The sequence below is a fragment of the Lynx canadensis genome, chromosome E1, assembly GCF_007474595.2.
Source record: "Lynx canadensis isolate LIC74 chromosome E1, mLynCan4.pri.v2, whole genome shotgun sequence".
NCBI lineage: Eukaryota > Metazoa > Chordata > Mammalia > Carnivora > Felidae > Lynx > Lynx canadensis.
In genome coordinates this window covers 18,221,952-18,245,809 of record NC_044316.2, presented here as the reverse complement: position 1 = coordinate 18,245,809, position 23,858 = coordinate 18,221,952, and the positions used below count along the sequence as shown (strand labels likewise).

Below are 23,858 nucleotides of genomic sequence, written 5' to 3'. Positions count from 1 at the left end.
TCAAAAATAAATAAGCATTGGGGCGCCTGGGTGGCTCAGTCGGTTGAGCGTCCGACTTCGGCTCAGGTCACGATCTCGCGGTCCGGGAGTTCGAGCCCCGCGTCGGGCTCTGGGCTGATGGCTCGGAGCCTGGAGCCTGCTTTCCATTCTGTGTCTCCCTCTCTCTCTGCCCCTCCCCCGTTCATGCTCTGTCTCTCTCTGTCTCAAAAATAAATAAAAACGTTAAAAAAAATTTAAAAAAATAAAATAAATAAGCATTAAAAAAAAATTTTTTTTTAAAGTCAGTTGCACTGTAGAAATCGAAACCATATCCACGGGCTTTATGTAAACGGTTACATTAACACCCATTGGCCTGTGACGGACAAGCTCAATTTTGGCCACTGGCAACCAATCTTGTCGGCTGGTGTCCTTGAAATGACAGGCTCGCCTCATTGACTTTTGAGAACATGTCTTCCAAAAAAAGGAAGTCTGAAAAATCAGTTGGTCAGTCACTGTTCCAACAAAAAATAAAAAATGGGTGTTCCATGAATAAAGCACTTCTTTTTGCTCAGACCTGGAATAACCGTGTGCTTTTCCTCCAGACCGCACCCTTACGTATGCGGTACGAGGGCCTCATGTGTGCTATTCATCTCACCACACAGAATATTTTCATAAGTGCACTCAAGGGTTGAGATTTAACAAAATTAACAATTTTTGCTGTTTCATCAGGGACAGTCATGAGGAAGCTGGAGGTGATAATCCTGAACTTGATTGATGCTTAGGCACCAGCAGTTTTGCCCATCACTGCTTTCGTACCATCCGTGCAAAAGTTCACAGAGTGGGAAAGACAAAGTCTTAGTATTACTATGAAAGTAGTTTTGACTTTGAGAACCCCACAAAAGGGTTTGGGGGATTCCCAGGAGTCCACGGACCATACTTGACCATCGCTGTTCTAGATGTAACCTGAATGAAGCAGAATATAAGGAGGATTTTCACCTCCCTTCTTCTTGATCCCGTGTCTTTCTTAATTTGGCCTAAGACTGCATTCATTTTTCAAGGAGCCAGTGTCATCTGGATTGCACTCAGCAGTTAACATGAAATAAATCTTGGAAGATGTGATGCTAGGGGGGAGCAGGGAATATCTTCATAGAAATAATGCCTGAGCTCAGTCTTGATAGAGAAAAGATGTTTTTCAGGTGAATAAGGTGAGGCAAGAAGGGCACTGCGGGCAGGAGACCGTGGGCAAATACACATGGAATGAAAAGGCTGGAGTGCTGGGAGAGCAAGGGATCCATCTGTAAAGTGCAAGGGTGCCTGAGAACGTCATGGACAGGGTGAGAGGGAGGTCAGCACTGGGGGTAAGAGAACCACGTCAATTTGGGAACGGCAGTATGTGGGACTGGTGATTAGAGGTGCCTGCTTTTCGGGTCCCTGGGTGGCTCAGTTGGTTAAGTGTCTGGCTCTTGACTTCAGCTCACGTCATGACCTCACAGTTCCTGAGTCCGAGCCCCACATCGGGCTCTGCACTGACAGCACGGAGCCTGCTTGGGATTCTCTCTCTCCACCCCCCCCTCTGCCCCTCCCCTACCCGTGTGCTCTGTTTCTCCCTCTCTCAAAATAAATAAACAAACTTAAAAATTAAAAAAACAACAACAACAACAGATGCCTGCTTTGGGTTAGCACCTGAAATTGACAGGCACGGGGGTGGGCGGGCTTACCCAATCTCAAGGGTGTGAGCCGTAGTCAGCCTCAGGGGTCTAACGAAACCCCTCTTGTGAACGCATCGCTCAAAGCGCAGAGAGAATAAGGTACCTCCCCAGACACTGGTGGGAAGAGATCCACGGTCTCCAGAGATGCTATGTCTCCATGCTATTGGCAGCGAGAGCAGTCAGGAGGTGGAGCTAGAGGTAGCTCTCAATCTCTTAAGGCCTGATTCCTGAACTTCTGGTCTTTCCCTTGAACTGCAATCACCCATCCCATTGTTAACAAGGCCATTCCCTCAACCGAACAGCACCAAGTTCCTCCCAGTCATTCAACAAAGGTAGTTTGCTTTGTTTGCCCCGAGGGCTCATATTAATCCCCACCCCCTAGGGAAGCAAGATGGACAGAGGGACAGGTTCGTTTCAGGAAGCTGGGAGGAAGTTTGGGTCTCAACTCCTGACAATCTTTGCTTCGTGAGAAATCTTTTCTCTGCCTCCAGACAAACTTCCTTGAGGATGTCCGTGGGAGGCACTCATGCCAGCCCCTCATGCAGCGGTGGTAAATGCTCCCACCTCCAAATCAGCTCCTGAGCGCCCGTGATAGGTATTGCCACCCCTCCTGCACACACGACCAGTACTTGGCCAAGAAATAATCACCACCTCCCCGCCTCCCCATTATTAGAAAGCAATAAAAAACTACGCATAAGAGACCTCCGTTTGCCCAGTATTATCATTCGTTCATTGAACAAATATGCGTAACTTACCACCTGGGCAGCAGGCATACAGCTGGCCTGGAGGATTCCGCCACGGGCTGGTGGCTGGTGTGTGCTCCCTGCCCTCAAGGGCTTTACCCTCTGGTAGGAGAGAGAATTCCATGAAGAGGTGATGACAGAACTATCGCTTTGGTCCATGATGTCTCAACCACATGACACAGCATGGGAGCTCCTGAGCATGGGGTTCTGTTTTGTGCCTTTGCTTAAACTGCCTCAGCCTGGAATGCCCCTACCCCCTCAGCCCCCCACCCCCACCAGTAAGCAAAGACCACCCACCTACGTCCCTCTTCTCTGACAGGGGGGTTCCCATCTGTAGTAGATCCCAACTGGAAGAGGAGAGAAGCCTCAACTTTAATTCAAGTTCTGAAATTTTATTTTTACCTTCAACTGCATCTTTCAATCAATGAAATGACACCGTTTTATGATTGAAAAGTAACCGCAACTTCGGGTTTAACCTAAGACCGGCCCCTAAATTTTGAGGCCTAGGCCAGTTTTCATCCAGAGACAGGGGAAGCATGGAAACCTCCAGGAAAAAATACACATACGAGGAAATAATGAGAGAGGGAATAAAAGAATCTGCATTGTGAGAACATTCTAGAAGCCACATTTACTCAACCTCCCGGTGACCCCTATCTGTCCAGACCTTGGACCGTGCCTTCCTGCCTAGCACAGGGCTGTGCACAAAGCAGGTGCTCGGTTAAGATGGGGGTAGGCACAGCTGGGGGTGGGGGGGAGCTGGGGGGGATAAAACCAGACAGGGCAGGGCAGGCTTGGTACGAAGGAGGAACTGCTGGTGGCAAAGCTGCCCCAGGCATCAGCTTCCAGATATGACCGTCCCTCCAGGAGAACCGATGTCCTTTAACAGCAGCAGCCTTGTGTTGCTCACGGAGACCTCGGAACTTCACAATACAAATGCACTCCAGTCAAGCCGCGTAAGTGCAAACAGGCATCAGCCCAGGGGCTGGTACCAGGTGCCCTCCCGCTGGCGCTGAGCTTGTACAGTGGGCACAGGGCGACATGCAGACCCACCTCAGAGGAGGGTCGTGACTCGGTGAACCGAAGGTGGGAGAAGGAGGCCACATGACCGGCCGCCCACCTGCACGCACCATCCTAACTGACCACCTCTGGGATGTGCGGCCGCTGCAGGTGAGGAACATGCAGACAACAGTGAGGGGCCGTTCCCGGTCCCAGCACTATGGAGTGACACAGCTGGGACCTAACTCTGATCTGTCTGGCTCTGGGGCTCACACTACCTGAGCCTCTAGGACAAGCCTTCATCTCCTTCTTCCTTCTGCTTGGCGGCTGCCCTGTAAACCTTTGGCTATGTGCATTTAAGAGCTGGGGCCCCAGGGGCGCCTGGGTGGCACAGTCGGTTAAGCGTCCGACTTCAGCCAGGTCACGATCTCGCGGTCCGTGAGTTCGAGCCCCGCGTCAGGCTCTGGGCTGATGGCCCAGAGCCTGGAGCCTGTTTCCGATTCTGTGTCTCCCTCTCTCTCTGCCCCTCCCCCGTTCATGCTCTGTCTCTCTCTGTCCCAAAAATAAATAAACGTTGAAAAAAAAAATTAAAAAAAAAAAAAAAAGAGCCGGGGCCCTGGGTAATTTAAGGCCTACCCAAACACAGCATCCGCGCAGGGATCACAGGGGTGGAAGTCTGAGGGCAGAAGACCGGAAGGCTAGTGAGGACAAGAGGCTCTCCCAGGCAGCGCACCGTGCCCCCACTCCCAACTTTGCGCTACCTCCCGGCCCTGCCACGTTCATCCCATCCTGTATCTTGCTTCCTCTACCTGCACTTCCTGGGTGTGTGTCGTCAGTTGACCTGCTCAGCGGGTGGAAAGCGGCCAACCCCTTGTTAGCCGACCCATCCCCTTGACAGGCCAGCCCCTGGCCAGCTGGGCACCCACTCTCTGCCACCTGGGGGAGTCGGCACAACTGGATCAAGCACCAACCAGTGAACTGAAGGCCACGGGACCACCGCCATGGAGCCAGTCAAGGGCAAGGGACACTCATCCTCTCCCAAACCCTGGCCAGACTTCACTCACACAGCTCCTGCTGGCAAAAGGCCTGGGATACAACCAACCTCACTCCTGTGATCAAGACAAACCCCTGCTGACCAAGGATGGGCCCCCTGATTTCAGAGGGCTGAACCACAGGCAGAGGAGGCCGGTTCGGGTGTGGCACTGGCCTGAAACTCCTCGGCTTTCCTCACCCTGCTCTCATCACCTGTTGTCTGGCAGTGGGACCAGCGTCTGGTCATCCCCTCTGAAGAACGATCCCCTCCCGGGCAGCTTTCTATAGGCCTGTCTCTAATCCTCGATCCTTAGTATGACAGCACACGGTAGGGACAGCATGCATTTAGGGAATGAATGAACATAACATTCAAGACACCGGAGCTTTCAAAAATGGATATATTTACTTCATTATTTGCTGCTCAGTCAAGCACATACTGATGTATCCGAGTCACTTTAAGACGTAAGACGAAGCAGGGTCACAAACATGCTAGCTCGTCCCTCTGCTGAGAGTCCTTGGGCGAGACTCAGGTCCCAACGTGGCTTCTCTGCTCTGGTCTGGCCTCTCAGTCCTTCCTGGCCGCCTTCCCTCCCTCTGCTGCTCCCCTCTCCCTCCCAAACCTGTGGTGTTTCGTAGATTCAGACACACCTGGCTTAGCCGCCAGGTGACCTGCAAAGGGGGCTCAACCTGTCCGTGCTTCCATCTCCCCATCTGCGAAGCAAGGCTCCCTAACTGGTAACGAGCCACGGCGGGCAGCCAGCTCCGCGAGCCAGCTTCCGTGTGAAGCACCTGGCTCACGTCAGAGCTCAGGACTCCATACTGCAGCCCTGGCAGGTAGGCGTGGGCGTTCCTCCACTGGAGATGGGGAAACCGAGGCTGAACTAGGTCAAGTATGTTTCCCAAGAGCAACGTCTGTGGAACTGGGATGCGTCGCATGTGTTCCAACTGGGAACAGCCTGTCTCTCCATGGATTTCAGGCTCGCCATAACCCACAGGAATGCTTGCTCCCCACCTCCCTCCCGTCCTCCCTGCCTCCCTTCTTCCTTCCGAGACGGTGGCAAAGCAGGGCCATTGGGGCAGGTCACAGGTTCACAGGAGCCTGCACGATTCGGTGTCTCCCGTCGCTGCCTTGCCATTCTTCCTTGTTTCGTGCAGCCTGCGTGTCACCACTTCAGGGACACTAGAAACTCCGTGAGGACAAGGACCAGGACTTCAAGGAAGGACAGGGCCAGGAGGAGTAGCCGCTTGGCAGACGGCTAGGCCCGGTGGGCCCATGAGGGTTGAGGGACAACAAGCAGGGCAGGATAAGCCCACAAACAACTAAGGCCCGTCGAGGAGTGTGCCAGAGAGATGTGTGAGCACCGTGGGAGCGGAGGAAGGGGCGGTGCAGGATGACCTCCTCAGGGGGATATTTAGTGGCGCCACCGTGCACCAGGTCCTGCAATCGGCGCTTCAGCCTCATCGTATTTCATCCTGATAGAGGAGGAGTCTGAGCTCAAGGGCAATGCCCTTGACAAGCCGCAGAACTGAGATTCGAACCCAGACCCGACTGATTCTAAAACCCACGCCCTGTCCTCTGCACGTCTGCCATCGGAGGGGACGCCCCCTCTGAGTCTCGAAGGACAACATCCAGATAAAATGAACCACGTTCAAAGCAAAGCGACAAAGCATAATCTCCCCAAATCTCACATTGTAACCGGCCGGAAAAGCAAACATCGAGGATGCTGGGGACACAGGACGTGGCAGAAGGAGCCATCTGAGCAAACGTCAGCTTCTGCCGCCCCGCATTCCCTGCTCTCAGCCAGCAAGGCCAATGGATGTTTCAGAACTGCCGCCGCTGATTAGTTCCAGGAGACGGCCTCTCAACTTCAGTGTCTTTAGGACAGCTTCGTTCTTCAGGCCCCAGAGTCTCAGTTTTGTTTTTTATACTGTGAGACAGAGAGATCATTAGAAGTGGGTGAGGGAGAACCCGGGGAATCCCGAGAACCATCTGGGCCTCAGCCGCCTCCCGCAGGGGCTTCTCGGAGGAGGGGGCACCGCAGGCACCAGACGGTGACATCCCTAGTCAGCACCTGGACCGCCTTTCCTCTCTAATGGAAGAAGAAGCTGGCAGCGGTGGTGGGGTGGGGGGGGCGCATAAGAAAGACACTGGAACATTAGAAGTGAACGTGCGGCGGGTCCATGCTAATCTTTAAGCGGAGTCTTGTTCAAAGAAAAGAAAATCTCAGTCGGTTTAGCATCTGACTTCGGCTCAGGTCATGATCTCACGGTTGGTGAGTTCGAGCCCCACATCAGGCTCACTGCTGTCAGCGCAGAGCCTGCTTCAGATCCTCTGTTCCCCTCTCTTTCTGCTCCAGCTCATGCTCTCTCGCAAAAATAAATAAATATTTTAAAAAAAAATCTCAGGGGGGGCGCCTGGGTGGCTCAGTCAGTTAAGCGCCCAACTTTGGCTCAGGTCATGATCTCGCGGTTCGGGGGTTCAAACCCCGTGTCGGGCTCTGTGCTGACAGCTCAGACCCTGGAGCCTGCTTCAGATTCTTTACCTCCCTCTCTCTCTCTGCTTCTCCCCCACTCACTCTCTGTCTCTGTGTCTCTCTCAAAAATAAATAAACATTTAAAAATTTTTTTTTAATCTCAGATAGAGAAGGACCCTCAGAAGCCATCTAGTCCAATCACTGAGTTTCCAAACAGAATCCTGGACCCTGGGTCTCGAGACTGTGATTTAGAAGGAAGGGGGGTTGTTCTAACGCCAATGTGTAAGGACCAGCAAGTTAGTCTGTATTTCTGACTCCTTCCCTCCCTCTACCACAATCGACACTTGGATGTTTCCTCAATGGCCCTGCCTCAGTGTGAGCACCCCGGACACAGGGAGCTCACTGTTCCCCAAGAAAGCTTTCGCGTCTGAGGCATCACAAAGACCTTTCTCTTCCTTCTTCCTGCCCCACCATCGCAGCTTCTTCAGCACTGTCTGCCTTTAGGGATTGAGAACACCCCACTCCTTGCAGAAAACAGATGCAACCAGCAAGGCACCTGTCATCACCTCTGGGCTTCTGGAGGAGGGGAGCAGCCGGCAGGGAGGGGTTCAACCGTGGGGCAGGGGCGACCCCTGGTGGTCACAGAGATTACAGCTATCAACGTGCAGGCTGGGCAGGTGGAGCCGGGAGCCGGGCACTTACTTTGTTCATGATCCAGTCAGCATCTTCAATGGCTCTTTTAATAATCTGCTGGATTCTCTCAGGACTGTCTTCATCTGAATGAACCCGGAAACTCTGGAAGTTGAAGCATAAAAAAAGATGACGAGGCAAAATTCACAAGACCAGCATCTTCAGAGCACCAGTCACAGGCCAGACGCGCTGCAGCCCCTTTCCACTCATATCGCTCTTACCCCTCCGTAGACCGTTATGACGATCCCACCCAGAGATGAGGAAACAGAGGCTCAGACACCCCAACTTGCCACCATGCAATGGCGCCAGCATTTAAATCCTGGTCTATTCAGCTACACAGCCTGTCCTCTGGCCAGCAGAGCAATTACAAAATGGAAGACTGGCCCCCAAGTTACCCCCAATTAAGCTGGGCCCAAAGGTTATCAGGCAGCACGGGCCCAAGGGAAACTTCCATCCCTCGGTTTCCTTTGCTCCTCCCAGGAAGCTGCTTTCACCAGGCTCCACAATAGCCAGGCTTCCCCTGGCCCGTGCTGCAAGGCCAAGTAGAGGGAAGGGCAGCCGTGAAGGTGACCGGAAGATCCAGCCAGGCCCGATGCAGAGCAATGCAGGGCTGCTGTTTGCTCCCAGCCACGTGTTCACCCTTGAGATGGATCGGGAGGCCCAAGTTCATTGGTGTGGCACTCAGGACCCTCCACAAAGAACTGGTACCCTCTCTGCCCGGTCACCCTCGACCCCACACATCCTCCGATTGGTCTTTAGGAGCATCTCAAACGCTCGCCCCTGGGAAGTCCTCCGTGGCGCCCTCAGACAGACAGCTGCGCCCTCCTCCATGTTTCCACAGCCTGTCTGTTGCTACCTCTATTTTTTCTATGCTTTCCACATTCTATTTGCATTCAGTTTAGTTCAACTTTTTATTTAGAAATCATTTCTAACCCACAGAAAAGCTGCAAGAATACAAATGAATTCCCTACCAGAATCACCAATTGTGAACATCTCCCTACATTTGCTTTATCATGCTCTCTTTTTATGGGTTTGTGCTCCATTTGAGGCGGGGGGGGGGGGGAGCATTTAAAAGTTGCAGACATCATGCCCCGAGCCCCTAAACACTTCAGTGTGTTTCAACAAGGAGATTCTCTCTTATATAACCGTGGGAGTCAAATCCAAAAAATTCAACGTTGATATAATACTACTCTCTCATCAATAGCCCAAATTCCAATCTCACGAATTTCTCCGATAACGTCCTTTTGAATCACTGTGTTTGGTTTGTTTTTTTTTTCTGGTCCAGAATCCAATCCACTCATTACATTGAGTGGTCATGTCTCTTTCGTCCCCTTGAAAGCACAGCTCTCCTTGTGTTTCATGACACTGACACATTGGTTGGATGAGCAGAGGCCAGCTGTGTGCGAAATGGCCCGTCCGTTATGGATTCGCCTGACGTTTTCTCCTGAGTAAAGTGAGGCTGTGCGTTATTGGCAGGAATGCCCGTCAACATGATGTCGTGTCCCATATTTTATTTTAAGTATCCATTTGAGCTGCCTTATTTGAGCCCTGGTACAGAGCTGAGGCGTGGATGATACATCTTCTGTTTTTTGAGCGAAAATCAGACAAGAGGGGCTGGGCTGTGGTTTTCGGTGGCTCTTACCAGACTGCCGCCCCTCCCCCTCACTGCCACCCGAGAGACTATCCCTGCACCCCGCTCCCTGCCCCCGGCCCTGAGATGGGTCCCCTATCATGGGAACCCCCCCCCCCATCCCAAGCCCAGTACACACTGCTCCCACCTGCCTGACCGCATGTCTGTAATGCTCCTGGATGCCCTTGGTGGGCAGCTGTCGGCAACAGCGTAGCAGGTATCGGTAGAGCTGCAGTGGCCTCTGGACCAGCTCTGCCCCTGGGAGTGGGGCCATCTTCCAGACCCTCGGTCCCTGGAAAACACAGAAAGCGTCGCTTCTAAGGCATCAAGCCGGTACTTGGCCCTGACCCCCCATGTTCCACGGCTCTGTGAAGCGGGTTTGATACAACGTGGAGGCCAGGTCGCCTTCGTGCCACGCTCCACAGAGCCCAGACCGCAAGCTCGGGCTGGGCATTCCGTCCTGCAGAAGTCTCAGCCCGGAGCAGGCCCGCAGGGACCAGAGGGGAGATGCCCAGCCTCATCCTGGTGCCTTCTTTCTGGAAGCCAACTTCCGCTGGTGGGGGACGAGGTGCCACGGACGGGCAGGGTAGGGGTGACGAGCAGGAAGACCCCGCACCGCAAGACTGAGAAACGAGCTGACTACAGGCAACAGAGGGGAGAACGTCCAGAGGTCTGAGCCTCGCCACTCAAAGTGTGGTCCTGGACCAGTGGCATCGACGTCACCCGGGAGCTTGCCCAGACCTGCTAGGCTCCTGCCTCGACCTCTACCACAGCATCTGACCCTGAAGGCGTCCCTGCCTTCAGCCTGTCACTCTCCAGTCTCCTCTACCCTGATGCCAGAATGTGCTCTGGAACCGGGGTCCTGGGCTCATCTCGCAGTCAGCCCCATGGAACTTCTCCCAGATCCCCCAAATCGGCACCCTCTTGGTGCCTTTGCACCTGCCGTCACTTTCGCGTCAAGCTCCCCTCCCCTCCTCCTCCATGCGAGGAACTCGTGTCCATCCTTCTAGGTCCGGCTCGGTGTCCCTTCCTCTGGGAAGCCCTTCCTGACTGTCCGGGCCTGAGGGGCTGCAGTGCCCTGCTCTAGAGCCGTTACAGTGCTGTCCACACGGCTGAGGATTCATCTGTTGCCAAGCCTGTGCAGCCTAGCCCAGGCCCCGGGGCTTCGTGCCCTGCTTGTCGAACTGGACTGAATGGAAACTGTTATCTGCTCTGTACAGATCTCCCCTCTCCGAGAGGGAAGCTCACTATGTTCCAAACGAAGGAGCTGAAAGACCAAGATTAAGTGACTGCCCTTAGTTTCAAAGTAACATGGAAAGAAGAGAGACAACTCCCTCCCCTTCAAAAAAAAAAAGAGAGAGAGAACCAGAATACTAAATCTATCACAGCTTCTTAAACTAAGAAAGGGAATTCATTAAGTAGCTAGTTTCAGAGGCTCCTTCCTTCCATTTCCAGCATATTATCTTCCTGGCAACAATAACCGCCTGCCTCCACAGCTAAGTTCGCCAATGCCCCCTGCTCCTCTGGGCTTCTGCCATGACACCGGGATGGACAGGTGCTTGTCTGCACCCACCCTTCCTCCCTTTTGCCAGCGGCCCGGATGTGTGACTGGCCATCCACCCCTCCCCAGGCCTCTGCACCCAGGCCTGGACAGGGCTCCACTCCAGGCCCGATCAATCAGAGCCCTGCATCCACATGTGGGCACACGATGGAAGCTGGCCCAGTCAGAGTGAATCTTACCACCTCTGCAGGGGTGAGTGGAAAGGCCTCCTTTTTTTCCCTCCAGACTTGCTGCGGTAAGGATTCGCTCTTGCCTCCTCTTGAAGCCACACGGCAGCAGGCTGAGCGGAAATGCCAAGCCTGAAGAATTCATTTGAACCCTAAGACCATCCACCTGAAGGCAGTCCCACCTCTAGACTTTTCAAGGATCTGAGCTGGGGCACCTGAGTCGTTCAGCGGGTTAAGCGTCAGACTTCGGCTCAGGCCATGATCTCACGGTTTGGGAGTTGGAGCCCCGCATCGGGCTCTGCGCTGGCAGTGCGGAGCCTGTGTGGGATTCTCGGTCTCCCTCTCTCTCTGCCCCTCCCCACTCACTCTCTCTCTAAATAAATAAATGAACTTAAAAAGAAAAAAAAAAAAAGGGTCCGAGCCAACTGATCCCCTTTACCAAAGCAGCTTGGGTTTATTGTTTTGTTACCTGGCACCCAGAGCCCTAACTGATGGACAGATCCCACCCTCCCAAATCCTGCTCCCCTGATGAGCTCTGATGGTTCCAGCTCTGAGGAAGAGTGCGAACGGTGCAAGGCCCCTAAGATCCTCCTGCCATGAATATCAACCCGCCAGTCTGACTAGTTGCACTTAAAAGCCTCCAAAAAACAGGGGAACCCCACACAGTGGGGGCAAAGACCTTCGAGGGCCACCACGGAGGACATAACGCCAAAGTGCCCACCTGATGGGCAGACTCCACTGGCAGGCTTCCCCAAACTATATAAAGTGCTAATCAAATATTGTAAAATGCTAGTCGTGGAACAGATGGTTACCATCTGCAGTCTTCCAGATTAACATTTGGAAAGAGCACAACTTTGTTTCAGTAGTTAAAAACCCCAGCAATACTTAGAAACCAACCCAGCAAGTATGGGCGGGAGATTATTTTCAGCTCAATTATAATACTTAGTCATTCTCAGTAATAAGTAGCAGAGAATGCATGTGTGGGTCCACTCAGAAGAGTTCAACTAAAAATGTTTTAATTTAATTTAAAGTGTGGGTTGGCTATTAAGGGGCAATGAACTCCAGAGCATCGCCGCTAAAACTCTAGCCAGACCCTGGGGCCCCAAACAACTGCTTGGCACATCCTGCTCTTTGCTCTTGACCTCGGCCTCTCCTAGGCTCCCTGCCTCTGTGATGGTACCTCAGTCTTCCCAGGCAACCAACCCAAAACCAGCACTGAGCCAACCTAGCCTTGTCTTCCTGCCTCAGTCTCATGCCACGGTCTCTAAGTCCTATCCAAATCCACCTCTGAATGCCCCCTCCAATCTGCTCCCTCCTCTGTTCCCACTGCATAATCCATGCTTCAGACTGTTATCAGAGCTCCCGTGGGCAACGGCCAGAATTCCCAGCAGGCCTCCCTATCTTCCAATCTATTCACCACTTGACAGCCAGTGAATCTTCCCAAAACATGACTCTCAACATGGCACGCTCCTGCCCGAAACCCTTGATCTGGTATCCACCCCTACCCCTGCCGCTCATGACAACTTTCCCAAAATGTGTGGCAAATGTGAAATTATTTTAAGCAGCATGTGGACCGATACCTTTTTATTGTAATGATTTTATATTTGTTTTCATGTGTAATGACCAAAAAATACCATAATGTCATTGGTGTTGTGGCTTAAGACAGTTTAAAAAAGGAACGGGCACAAAACTGATTTTATTCCTTAATTTTTACTTTTTATCTTTTTTTTTTTAATGTTCATTTATTTCTGAGAGAGAAATCATGCAAGCTGATTTATTTTGAGAGAGAGAAAGAGAAAGAGAGACAGAGGATCCGAAGCAGGCCCCGCACTGTCAGTGCGGAGCCCGACGTGCAACTCAAACTCGCGAACCGTGTGGTCATGACCTGAGCTGAAACCAAGAGTCAGATGTTTAACCAAATGAGCCACCCAGACACCCCGCAACACTATTTTAAAATTATCAAGCAAGTCAGAAGGCAGTTGCAATGTGGATATGGCAAAAATCATGAAAGTGGGGGTGGCTGGGTGGCTCAGTCTATTAAGCATCCGGCTCTTAGATTTCAGCTCAGGTCGTGACCTCTCTATCTGGGAGACGGAACTCCAACACTGGGCTCCACGCTGTGAGCGAGAAGCCTGCTTGGGATTCTCTCTCCCTCTCTCTCTGCCCCTCTCTTTCTCTCACAACAAATAAACTTAAAAAAAAAAAAATCATGAAAGTGGTACTGAAGTTTGGAAAGCACTGGCCTATGGAACAAAATCCATACTCCTTCCCATGGCCTCCAAGGCCCCTTTTGATCTGGCCCCTGCCCACCCCTCATCACATTTCCTATCACTCACTGCAGCGTCTAGGCAAATTGAGCTCTGGGTGGCACATTCCACGACAGCCTGTGTCGTGTTCACATGTTACAGTCTTTGCACCGTGACATTGGGTTCCCCAGAGACACAGAACCAATAGAATAGAGAGAGAGAATATATACAGATATATTCATATATGTATATTATTTATAAGGAATTGGCTCACGTGATTATTGTCCCAGGCTGACGGCCATCAGCCAGGAGAATCCTCTCTCACTCAGGGGAGGGTCAGTCTATTGTTCTATTCTGGACTTCAAGTGCTCCGATGAGGCCTGCCCACATTAGGGAGGGCAATCTGCTTTACTCAGTCTGGTGATTTAAACGTTAATCTCATCCAAAAACACCCTCACAAACACACCCAGAATAATGTTTGGCTAACCAACTGGGCACCCCATGGCCGGTCAACTTGACACATAAACAGAACCATGACAGTAGATGTCCCACATTCATGTGTTGAATGAATTCTCCTACTCTTGCGTACCATCTGCTCCCTGCGGGTCTCCGGATCCTTCAACACTCAGCTCTAAGGTTTGGCACCTCCCCGCGGAAGCCTTCATTGACCCGGGATCTTGCTACCATATTCAATGGGAGACCTGTGGGTACCTCAGACAGCCCTCATCACCCCACCTCACTCTAGTTCAGTCTTCATCATCTGCTACTTGGATAACTGGAAGGGTATTTACCAGCCCTCGGCCCCCTTTCAGCCACCCTCCACATGGCGGCCACAGTGCCTTGTCTAACGCTCAACTTAAAATCTTCCCACAGCTGGACGCGCCATGATTATGATTATCAATTATTCATTTTCGTAGGTACGACGACAATGTGTTGTGTGGGAGAATATCCTCATTCTCAGCAAGTGGGAGGAAGCATCCAGACCCGTGTCATCATGTCTGCAACTTACTTTCACACGGTTCCCCAGAAGACAACACAAAACGAGAAAAGGTAGGGTGAGAAAGGAAAAGCAAATGTGGCAAAACGTGAAGACTGCGTTCAGGTGGCAGCGATAAGGGTGGACGGTGCGCTCTTGTTTCGACTTCTCTATATTTTGAAATTCTTTGTAACAGAAAGTTATTTTAGAAAAACTCTTCCACAGCTTTCCCCTTACCTAGGGGATAAAGTCTTAAACTTGTTAGGCTGACACCAATTCCTGAAGCCTTCTTACCCGCCCAGGTTCATCCCCCATCACTCCTCCACCTGCCAGGCACCTTGACACATCCCCGTAGTTCCTTTAGTGCTGACAACAAATAATAAGAAGAAGCACATAGAGTTATTCCTACGACAGCCTTACTGAATATGCATCACGTGATAGATACTATTCTAAACCATGCGCGCGAATTCACTTAATTTTCACAACAATCCTACAAGAAGGTACCATTATGCTCTCCTTTTACAGATACAGAAACAGAGGCAAAAAGAAGGTTAAGAAATTTGTCCAAGGTCACACACAGCTACGAACGCAGAAGCCAGGATTTCCACCCGGGGAGGTCTGGCTCCAGGGTCCACGTGGGTGTTACTCTTCCTAAGCTCAGCTTCCCTCCCTTCCCCCCCCACCTGCCCCACCAATTTCCTTTTAGGGGATGACTTCCTCCCATTGAGTCTCGTCTGCTGAGACTGTCGTCCATGGCTACATCTCTCCTGGCCACAAGGAGAGCATTAGACCCAGGTGAGGCCAACTGAGGGCTCCCCACCTCTGGAGATGGGTTCTTGAACAGGGTTAGACAGAGCCTGAAAATGAGTTCATGCATCCCAGCAATGGTGCGCCCTGATCAGCCGCTTCCTGTTCTGAACTGTCCTTGCGGCTCCTGCCTCCTGGCCTTCCAGGAACGTCTAGATGCCTGCCCAGTTCTCCAGCCTTCTCCCTTGATTGTGTGAGTCCCTAACACTCTTCCAGGAAATTTCTTTTGGGTTAGGTCTTCCAATCCCCTCTCACGCCCACACAGACTCTCTGCTCCCTTATCTGTCTGCCCACAGCCCGTTGTGGCGGCTCAGGTCACCAGGTATCGCCCGGGGCTCCGAGTGTTTGTCTCCCCACCCTCCCCAACCAGATCAAACTCTCCCGGCACAAGCACGGTACCAAGCACACCCCCCCACCAATGCTCGCTGGCTGAGCAACCTCGGCATCTCCGGGCCCCCGGTACTCCTACCCATCACCTCCAGCAGCAACACCCCCCCCTTCCCCACCCATCTGTGCCAAGCCTTTCCGGTCCCCTCAGCTTCCCTCCACCTCACTTGCAGGCAGCTTCTGCCTCCTGCCTCATTCAGTCTGGAGAGGCCACCAGGCAAGAATATCCTCAAATCCTTTCCCCCAAGAAATTCATCCTTGCCTGAGAGCTGACCAATGTGCTAAGCATGGTGCTAGACATTTTTACAACAACCCTCTGAGGAAAAAACATTATCATCCCATTGTGCAGATGTGGAAACTGAGGCTGATCGTGAATATACACCTAGGAAATGGTGGGGCTGAGATGTGGACTCTGCCTGTAACTCCAGTGCCCCAACCTCCCTGAAGAGGTTCTGTTTTGTTTTTAATGTTTATTTTCTGAGAGAGAAATTCAGAGCATGAGCAGGGGAGGGGCAGAGTGAGAGGGAAACACAGAATCCAAAGCAGGCCCCAGGCTCGGAGCTGTCAGCATAGAGCCCGACGCGGGGCTCGAACCCACAACCATGAGATCATAACCTGAGCTGAAGCCAGATGCTTAACCAACTGAGCCACGCGGGTACCCCTAACCTCCCTGAGTTCTTAAAGGAAAGGGGCCCTTCCTTTCCCTTGGCTCTTCTAGGCTCTTGGAGCCTCTCTCCTGGATTAACCCAACACCCTTCTGACATGTCTCTTCTTCATTCCCTCCCTATACTCAGCCAGAACGGAACAACTAACAACAAAAATCTGATCTATGAGTGTCTTGCTTAATATCCTCTAATGGCACCCACAGAACAAAGTCTAAGCTCATCAGTATGCGTGTGTAGGGTGGTGGTGTTGGGCAGGGGGTGTTCAAGGCTTTCCCCAGTCAACTGCCAATCTCTATCCCATCTGCAACCAAATTCCCCATGCCCTCCACTCTCTTCCTGGCGCGGCTTTGTTACTCACAGAATGCCTGGCAGGCAGTGGTCACGCAACAGAAGGGTGTCAGATCGAACCCTCCCTCCCCCGCAACAACCTTCAGTCAACTTTCCCGCACCCTGAAGACTGAGGTGGAACAGTGAAAACATGGGCCCCAGATCATGGCAAGACTGACGTGAGGATTAAGTAAGACAGCACACATGCTGTCACTAAACAGGAGGCCCTCTTCCCCGGCCCTTCTCCGCCCCTGGGAAAGCAGAAGGGAAAACAATATGTTATGATGCCGTTCGAGGCTTCTACCCAAGATAAAAATGGCCTGCTGAAGGAAGCTGGTCGTGCAAACTGAGACTGGCAGAGGCTTATGGATTTCATTGATTTTAGTTACCTCTGCCGACATCAGAGAGAGAGAGAGAGAGAGAGAGAGAGAGAAAAAGCCATCTTTTTTTCTCTTTGAAATCAAACTGAAGAGCAGGTGAAATGTATTTAGCTTTTTCCCAAATCAGAACCGAGTTCTGGTTATTCATCCTGTAGCCTTCAATGAATTACAGGGTTATAAAAATACCTAAGGTGGCATGGCTTGACTGATGGGAGGTGCTCGGTAAAAGGTGTTAACTGAATGAGCAGAAAAATCATCCAAAGTAGGGAGTCTTTCAAAACCAGAGCACTGAAGGCAACCTTTTCCCATCCATGGTAAAAAAATCTCTTTTCCACATCCCTCGCAGGGAGTCATCCAGCTTTTCTCCCTTACACTCCCTCATGGCAGGGAGCTCATGACCTCCCAAGTCCAAGCTCCCCATTTCCATTCTGCCAGAGTCGTCACAAAGTCCCTTCAGGTCTGAGCTAAAATCTGCTCTGTAAACTTCTAGTCATTGGTCTGAGCTCTGCCCTTTGGGGCTCAAGTCTCCCTAACCGGCCCCCAAGTCCAGTCTGTCACTGTTCAGTCAATTACCCCAGCCCTGTAGCCATTCTTTTCCAAGATACCCACCCTGAAGGTTCTAGCCTCTCCCAATGCTTCCCCTTCCCCCTCAGCCTCCTCTGGACACACACACACCCTCATTACTGATCTCGCTCTTAGATATACTGTCCAGTGGAAAAGCTGCGGTTTCCCTGTGTTCTGACCAGCTCTGTTCTGACCACCTGGGGCTGAGGTGGCAATGTCACCTCCTTTACTTGGGAGTTCAAGGCATGCTGCTGACTGCATTCTCTGCTCAGGCCCCCATGTGCCCCTGGTATTCAGCTCAGAGGAACCTTTTTTCCATGAACTGTTTTTATTTTTTTTATTTTTTTTTTAACGTTTATTTATTTTTGAGACAGAAAGAGACAGAGTATGAACGGGGGAGGGTCAGAGAGAGAGGGAGACACAGAATCTGAAACAGGCTCCAGGCTCTGAGCAGTCAGCACAGAGCCTGACGTGGGGCTCGAACTCACGGACAGTGAGATCGTGACCTAAGCCAAAGTCGGACGCTTAACCGACTGAGCCACTCAGGTGCCCCTCCATGAACTGTTTTTAAATTCCCACCTTGTATTCTATTAGTTCAGTCCAGAGTCGTCATCTGCTACAATCCCTGGGGTACGTGATCCTGTCTGTTATCCAACTCAACTCAATTCGGCACAATAAAGGCACAGAAACAATCACATACCAGGCACAAATGGGGGACACAGAGAGAGACTTTAGCCCCAGTGAGCTGTGTCAGTCACCCATACAGTGTCATTCAGAGCATCCAACATGTGTGTGGTTCTGGACTTGGGCCTGGGACCAGAGATGAACAGCCGGACATGTTACCTAGTTGTCCTACCTCAAGCTCTCTGCACAGCTGATGACACGTCTTACTACCTACCATTCAGGGAGTGATCAATATGTGCGAGGTAGGTGTTGGGAGCTTTACATGTGTGATCTTATGGGGTACATATCATTAGCCCCATTTTATAGATGATGAAACTGGGGCTCTGAGAGGTTAAGTAACTTGCCAGAGACCACACAGCTATTAATTAGATGGTAAGGTCAGGAATCAAACCTACGTCTGTTTGATTCCAAAGCCCATGCCCCTACGTGCTTCTAACACCAGCTATGTCCATATCTGAGCCATCCACAAAACGCTGCCCGGGTCAGGGCTAAGGACCCCACAGAGAACCCTCCTGGGGCTCATTCAGGACTAGGTCTGCATTCATGAAAGCACTTGACCGTGCTATTACTCACTACTTATTTTTTCAACCTTCTTCATATAACTTTGCTCTGTGCTTTTCTGAAACCCAAGGACACCATCTATAGCTTCCTGCGGCACAAAGATGAAAAAAAAAGTCACAAGGCTGATGTCAATTACACAGACAAAGAAAAGGGGCAACTAAGGAAATGCTAAAAAAGCTCTTAGGAAACCCAAAGGAGAATATAACAGAATAAAGGAAAAGAGTGAAAAATAAAGCCACAAAGGGAATTTCCTGGGAGCCAAGTGGTATCATTGGTACAGAGGCTGAGAAACAGGCCTATGGCCTCATTTAACCCCACTGTCGGTTTCGCTACCCTGTGCCCTGACAAAGGGCACCTAAAAATAAGTGGGGGAAAGTCATATATTTAAAAAAAGAAAAGAATGGAACTACAGAAAATGACCAGAAATTATGCCCTATTGGGCACTGATACAAGGCTAAATTAAGCCTGCACAGGCCATTGTTTAAATATGCAATTATTTCTCTGGATGGGGAAAGTCGCAATTACAGAAGCAGAGTGGTTCTGCTCCCCCACCACCGGGGCTTCGTCTTGCACATGCGCATTCTCCCGAGCTAGAAACGGGGCGGCAGTCCTTGCTTCTCTAGTCCCTTTCCGACGTGGGTCGAGGCTCTCAAGACCCACCCTCTGTTCCCCTCACCCTCCTGGTCCTCAGTGCCTCCCCCACTCCTTCAAGGTCCTGCACCTGGGCAGTACCTTGGCTCTCAGCTTTGGAACAATGCCTTGCTCGGACTATCCGAATCTCTCTCTCCAGTCCAACCGAAGGATACTTCCTAAACACACACACACACCCCATGTCGTTCCCTTGCTCCGAAACCTCTGTGGAGTGTTCTTTACCCACGACCTTCCGACATCTGGTTCCAACTTCTCTCATCAAGCTCATCTCCTGCTGTCCTTCCCACACTCCCTGTGTTCTAGCCACACGCTGAACTGCGGGGCGAAGTTCACGGGCTTTGGGATCAGGCAGTCTGCGTGCAAATCCGGCTCCATCACTTGCCAGTAGTGGGACCCGGGCAAGTTTCTCAGCTTCCACCCTGGAGGCAGTGGCACATCTGCCAATGGGGCAACTGGCAGTATTTCCTACACGGAATCGTTGTAAGGATTAAATAACTCCTAAAGCACCCGGCACAGTGCCCAGCACATACAACACGCTTAGTAACTATTGGTAATAGCATCTCTGAAATGTGCTGTGCTCGTCAACACTTCTCTTCCCCCTTCACCTGCCTCGAGAATTCCTCTTTACCCTTACAGATTCAGCTCCCATGTCACCCCCTCAAGGCTCACACCCCATGCTGCCCATAGTCCTCTAATAAGGTCTACACTTATCCCAGCGTAACGGAAGAGGCACAGAGAGGGTTTTGATGACAAACAACCCTGATTTAGGAGCCTACCTCTGTCATTCACGAGCTACGTGATCCTGCACAACTTGTTTGACTTCTCTATATTCTGCGGCCTCCTCTGTAAACTGAAGAACAAGATGTGTACCTTGTGGGGAGGAGGGGGTTGTAAAGATCACGCGAGCTGACGTCAGTGCCCAGCACGGTAGTGCCACATATTATCAGGTGCTTGAACATCATACCCTTTCCTACTCTAGCTGCCTATTTGTTCCTTGCTGACTGTAAGCTCCTGGAGGACACAGACTGTATTACAGGAGTCATCCCTCCACGGTTAACGGTGCCCACAACATAACAGAAGCTCAAAACATGGGTGTTGATTGATCTCCGTTTACCAGGGAGGAAACTAAAGCCAGGACAGGGGCTGTCCTGAAATCACAGAGCCAGCAGGTGGCAGAGCCAGGTCTCAAACTCAGGCCCTGAATCCCTGGCTCTGGATCCTCAGCTCATTCTCCCACACCTGCTGTCTCAAAGGCCAGCGAGCCACCCCGAACATCCTATTTTTTGAGCTCAACCCCCCTGAGCCTTTAGCAGTTGAAACTGGACCGGCTGAGCTATCCCGGCCAAAGCAAACTGGAAAAATCAGACAAAAGGCGAACATGCCGGTGTCGGAGCAGAGCAAGCAGCAACCTGCAGTGAGTCATTGTGACGTTAGGCTGCCCTGTGGCCGTGGCCTCCCCCACGCAGGCCACAACGCATCACTGTGGTTTGAGGGTGAGAGAAGGAAGCGATTATCCATCTGCCAGGTCAGGGCACTCCATACGGGCTACTGAATCTACAACTCGGTTGCTCCCATTTTACAGAGGAGGAACACTGAGGCTCAGGCTCACACAGAACTAGGTGAGAGCACAGCTGGGCTTCGTACCCAGGTCTCCACCCTCCTAACAAGCTCCTACCCACATACAGGGCTCATCTCAGAGGATGGCTTAGCCGAAGGCTCTGGATTTATCCTTCTCCTCTCATGCTCTCCCTCCCTCCGGCCTTCCCTTACCCAACCACTCCCAGCATTTACGTTGCTCCCCCGCAAATGAATCCAGGTCTCACTTAAGACTTCCCTGACCACTGTGCAGTCCCGGCTATCCTTCTTCACGGCACTCTTTACCACCTGACATATATTTCATTGTATCCCCCCACTGGAATGTAAACTCCAGAAAGCAGGGCGTCCATTTATTTTGTTCATGACCGTGTCCCTAGTATAGTAGAGTGCCTGATACATAGTAAGCACGCGTGGGCAAGTACTGAAATAGTCACAGAGCACCAGCAAGGTGCTAGGTACTGGGGTTCCAGAAACAAACAGAAGACCCTGAACATTAACGTCAAATGAAAACTAATTCTTCAATTATAACTAATTACTACAAGGTGGAATTCAGGTCCCTGTAAGATGGGCTCATGGGATCTCTCGCCCAGTCAAGGGTCAAAGGTTTCTTGAGACAAGGACATTAAATCTGAGGTCTCAAGGAGGAGTAGGAGTTGGCGATGGGGTGGTGAAGGCAGACAGCAGTTTGAATGAAGGTCTGAGGGAGAAAGGCATTGCCAGGCCCAAAGGAGCCCAGGGACTGAGGCAAGGGGGAGAGCAGGAGCAAACAGAATGCTGTCAAGGAAGGCTGGGTCAGATCCAGAAAGGCCTGGTAGGAGGGGAGGAGTTAAGATTAATTCTAAGGTTGGTTCAGTCGGTTGAGCCTCCGACTTCAGCTCAGGTCATGATCTCACGGTCTGTGAGTTCGAGCCCCGCATCGGGCTCTGTGCTGACAGCTCGGAGCCTGGAGCCTGCTTCAGATTCTCTGTCTCCCTCTCTCTCTGGCCCTCCCCCGTTCATGCTCTGTCTCTCTCTGTCTCAAAAATAAATAAACATTAAAAAAAATTTTTAAGATCAATTCTAAGGTCTATCAACTGATGAATGGATAAATAAAATATTCATACAACGGAATATTATTTTGTAGTAAAGAAAGAAATGAACTGATACAAGCTACAATATGGGCAAACCTAGAAAACGTCACTCTGAAAGAAGCCAACCACCGAAGACCAAATATTATACGAGCCCACTTACACAAAGTGTGCAGAACGTGCAAATCCACAGAGACGGCAAGTCGATGAGGGGTTGCCTAGAGCTGGGGGAAATGGGAGATTGAAAGTGACAGCTAAAGGAGAGGTTTCTTCTGGGGACAATGAATATGTTCTGAAATTGATTATGGCATGGATGCACAGCTCTTGAATATGCTAAAAGACATTCAATTGTGCACTTTAAATGAGTTGTATGCTGTGTAAAAACAAAACAAAAACAAAAATAGTCCTGAGGACCAAGGGGTTTTGGCCTCCGCGTGACTAGATGTGTTATGCAGAAGCATCCATCAAAACATGAAGGTTATTGCAGGCAAGCAAAGCTCCCGGGGAGCTTGATGGGGGCGGACGGACTGCGAAGCTTCCCCCCCCCCCCCACCGCCCCCCGGTTTGAAAAATGGGCGCCTGGCTGGCTCTGTCAGTGGACCATGCCACTTCTGATCTCGGGGCTGTCAGTTCGACCCCCACGTTGGGTGTAGAGATTAGAAATAAAACCTTTACGAAAAATAGCCCAGCCGAGGCTGAGCGCGGACGTGTGTGCCAGAGTGAGCGCTTCGCACAGGCGCCCGGAGTCCCCTGGGCTCCCTGTGGCCCCACGACCCTCCCCGAGTCCTGGGGCCTTGTCCCCTCCTCCGAGCCGCCCGCCAGGCCTGCGACGGGCCCGGCGCCTCCGCGAGCCGCGCGCCAGGACACCCGGCCCTCCGCGGCCACGACCGACGACGCGGAGCGAAAGGGGACCGCGCAGGTCCCCGCGGGTCGGCCACAGGCCGCGCAAAGCCGAGGACGCCCGAGGCCTCCCATCCCCAGCCCGCCCCGCCGCGCCAGGCGGCTCCAGCCCGCGCGCGCGCGCGCACCCGCCCGCGTCTCGTCTCCCGCCCTCCGCCGGCGCCGCTCGGCTCACCCGCCTCCACTGGGCAACGTCAACCCCGGACGCGGCGGACGCGGCAGCCCCAAGTGCGCCTGCGCCCCGAGCCCGGCGCGGCCCCGCCCCCGCCCGTCGGCTGTTCGCGGAGCGCCCTCTGCCGGCCGGCAGGAGGGACAGGGGTCTGTTCGTGAGGAAACCCTACAGGCAAGACCCGCTGGGTGCCCCTTCCCTGATCCGACCCTGCCCGATGGAAAAAGAAAGCTGCCTCGCTGACAACCTTGAACACCCACTCTTCCTTCTGGCTGTTGCTGCCTCGGATATAAGCCCCGAAGGCAGGCTCTCCCCCATATTCCTGAACACGGATCACTGCTAAAACATTAGGGGTGTTCAAGATTTGTGAGGAGGCTTGCTGGAGGACTTTCCCTAAACCCCTCGTGTTGATGACGGGGAATTGTATTTGTAAGGGAATCTGCGTTTTGAGTCATTTCATCAAATTACAGTCCCATAACACCTGTCAAAAGAATAAATATGACAGTAATAGGCATGCTTCCTTTCAGACCCATCTGTAATTATAATTGAGGAAAAGAATACAGAATTTAAACTCAGCTACTGCCGGTATCATTCTTTGAAAATGAAATAATGCTGTTTTATTAAATAGGCTCTCCCTGCTCGCTAATGTTTAGAGCTAAAGTGCTTCTCTGAATTGATTTAAATACAAGTGTTATATCCTGAAAGAAAGAAAGATGAGTCTTTATCTTAAGACAAACCCCCTGTTCAATGATGCTGCTGATCTCTAAGCTGTCTGAAAGAGAGTTGGGTTGTTAGCGGATGATATTGCTTCTGTACACGTCTCCCTTCTCTAGGGCTTTTTAAACCCATTTGTAATGAAAAGGCTGATTTCCTTACACAGACTGACTCCGTGTGTAG

At 51.7% G+C, this 23,858-nt stretch overlaps 1 protein-coding gene across 1 annotated transcript; it reads right to left on the bottom strand.

Moving 5' to 3' along the window:
- Positions 1-4,843: 4,843 nt before the first annotated feature.
- Positions 4,844-23,004, bottom strand: LYRM9 (LYR motif containing 9). The gene is made up of 4 exons (XM_030296717.1): positions 22,968-23,004; positions 9,402-9,545; positions 7,636-7,728; positions 4,844-6,387 (listed from the first exon to the last, which is right to left on the bottom strand). The coding sequence occupies exons 2-4, from the start codon at positions 9,525-9,527 to the stop codon at positions 6,370-6,372; spliced, it is 237 nt and encodes a 78-aa protein (XP_030152577.1). The 5' UTR covers positions 9,528-9,545; positions 22,968-23,004; the 3' UTR covers positions 4,844-6,369.
- Between the last annotated feature and the right edge of the window lie 854 nt (positions 23,005-23,858).

Bases quoted from the DNA above. Each gene is read 5' to 3' on its own strand.
- LYRM9 (XM_030296717.1), bottom strand. From the start codon at position 9,527: ATGGCCCCACTCCCAGGGGCAGAGCTGGTCCAGAGGCCACTGCAGCTC. The intron at 7,729-9,401 runs GTGGGAGCAGTG...TTCAACTTCCAG, and splicing joins ACAGACATGCGGTCAGGCAG to AGTTTCCGGGTTCATTCAGA.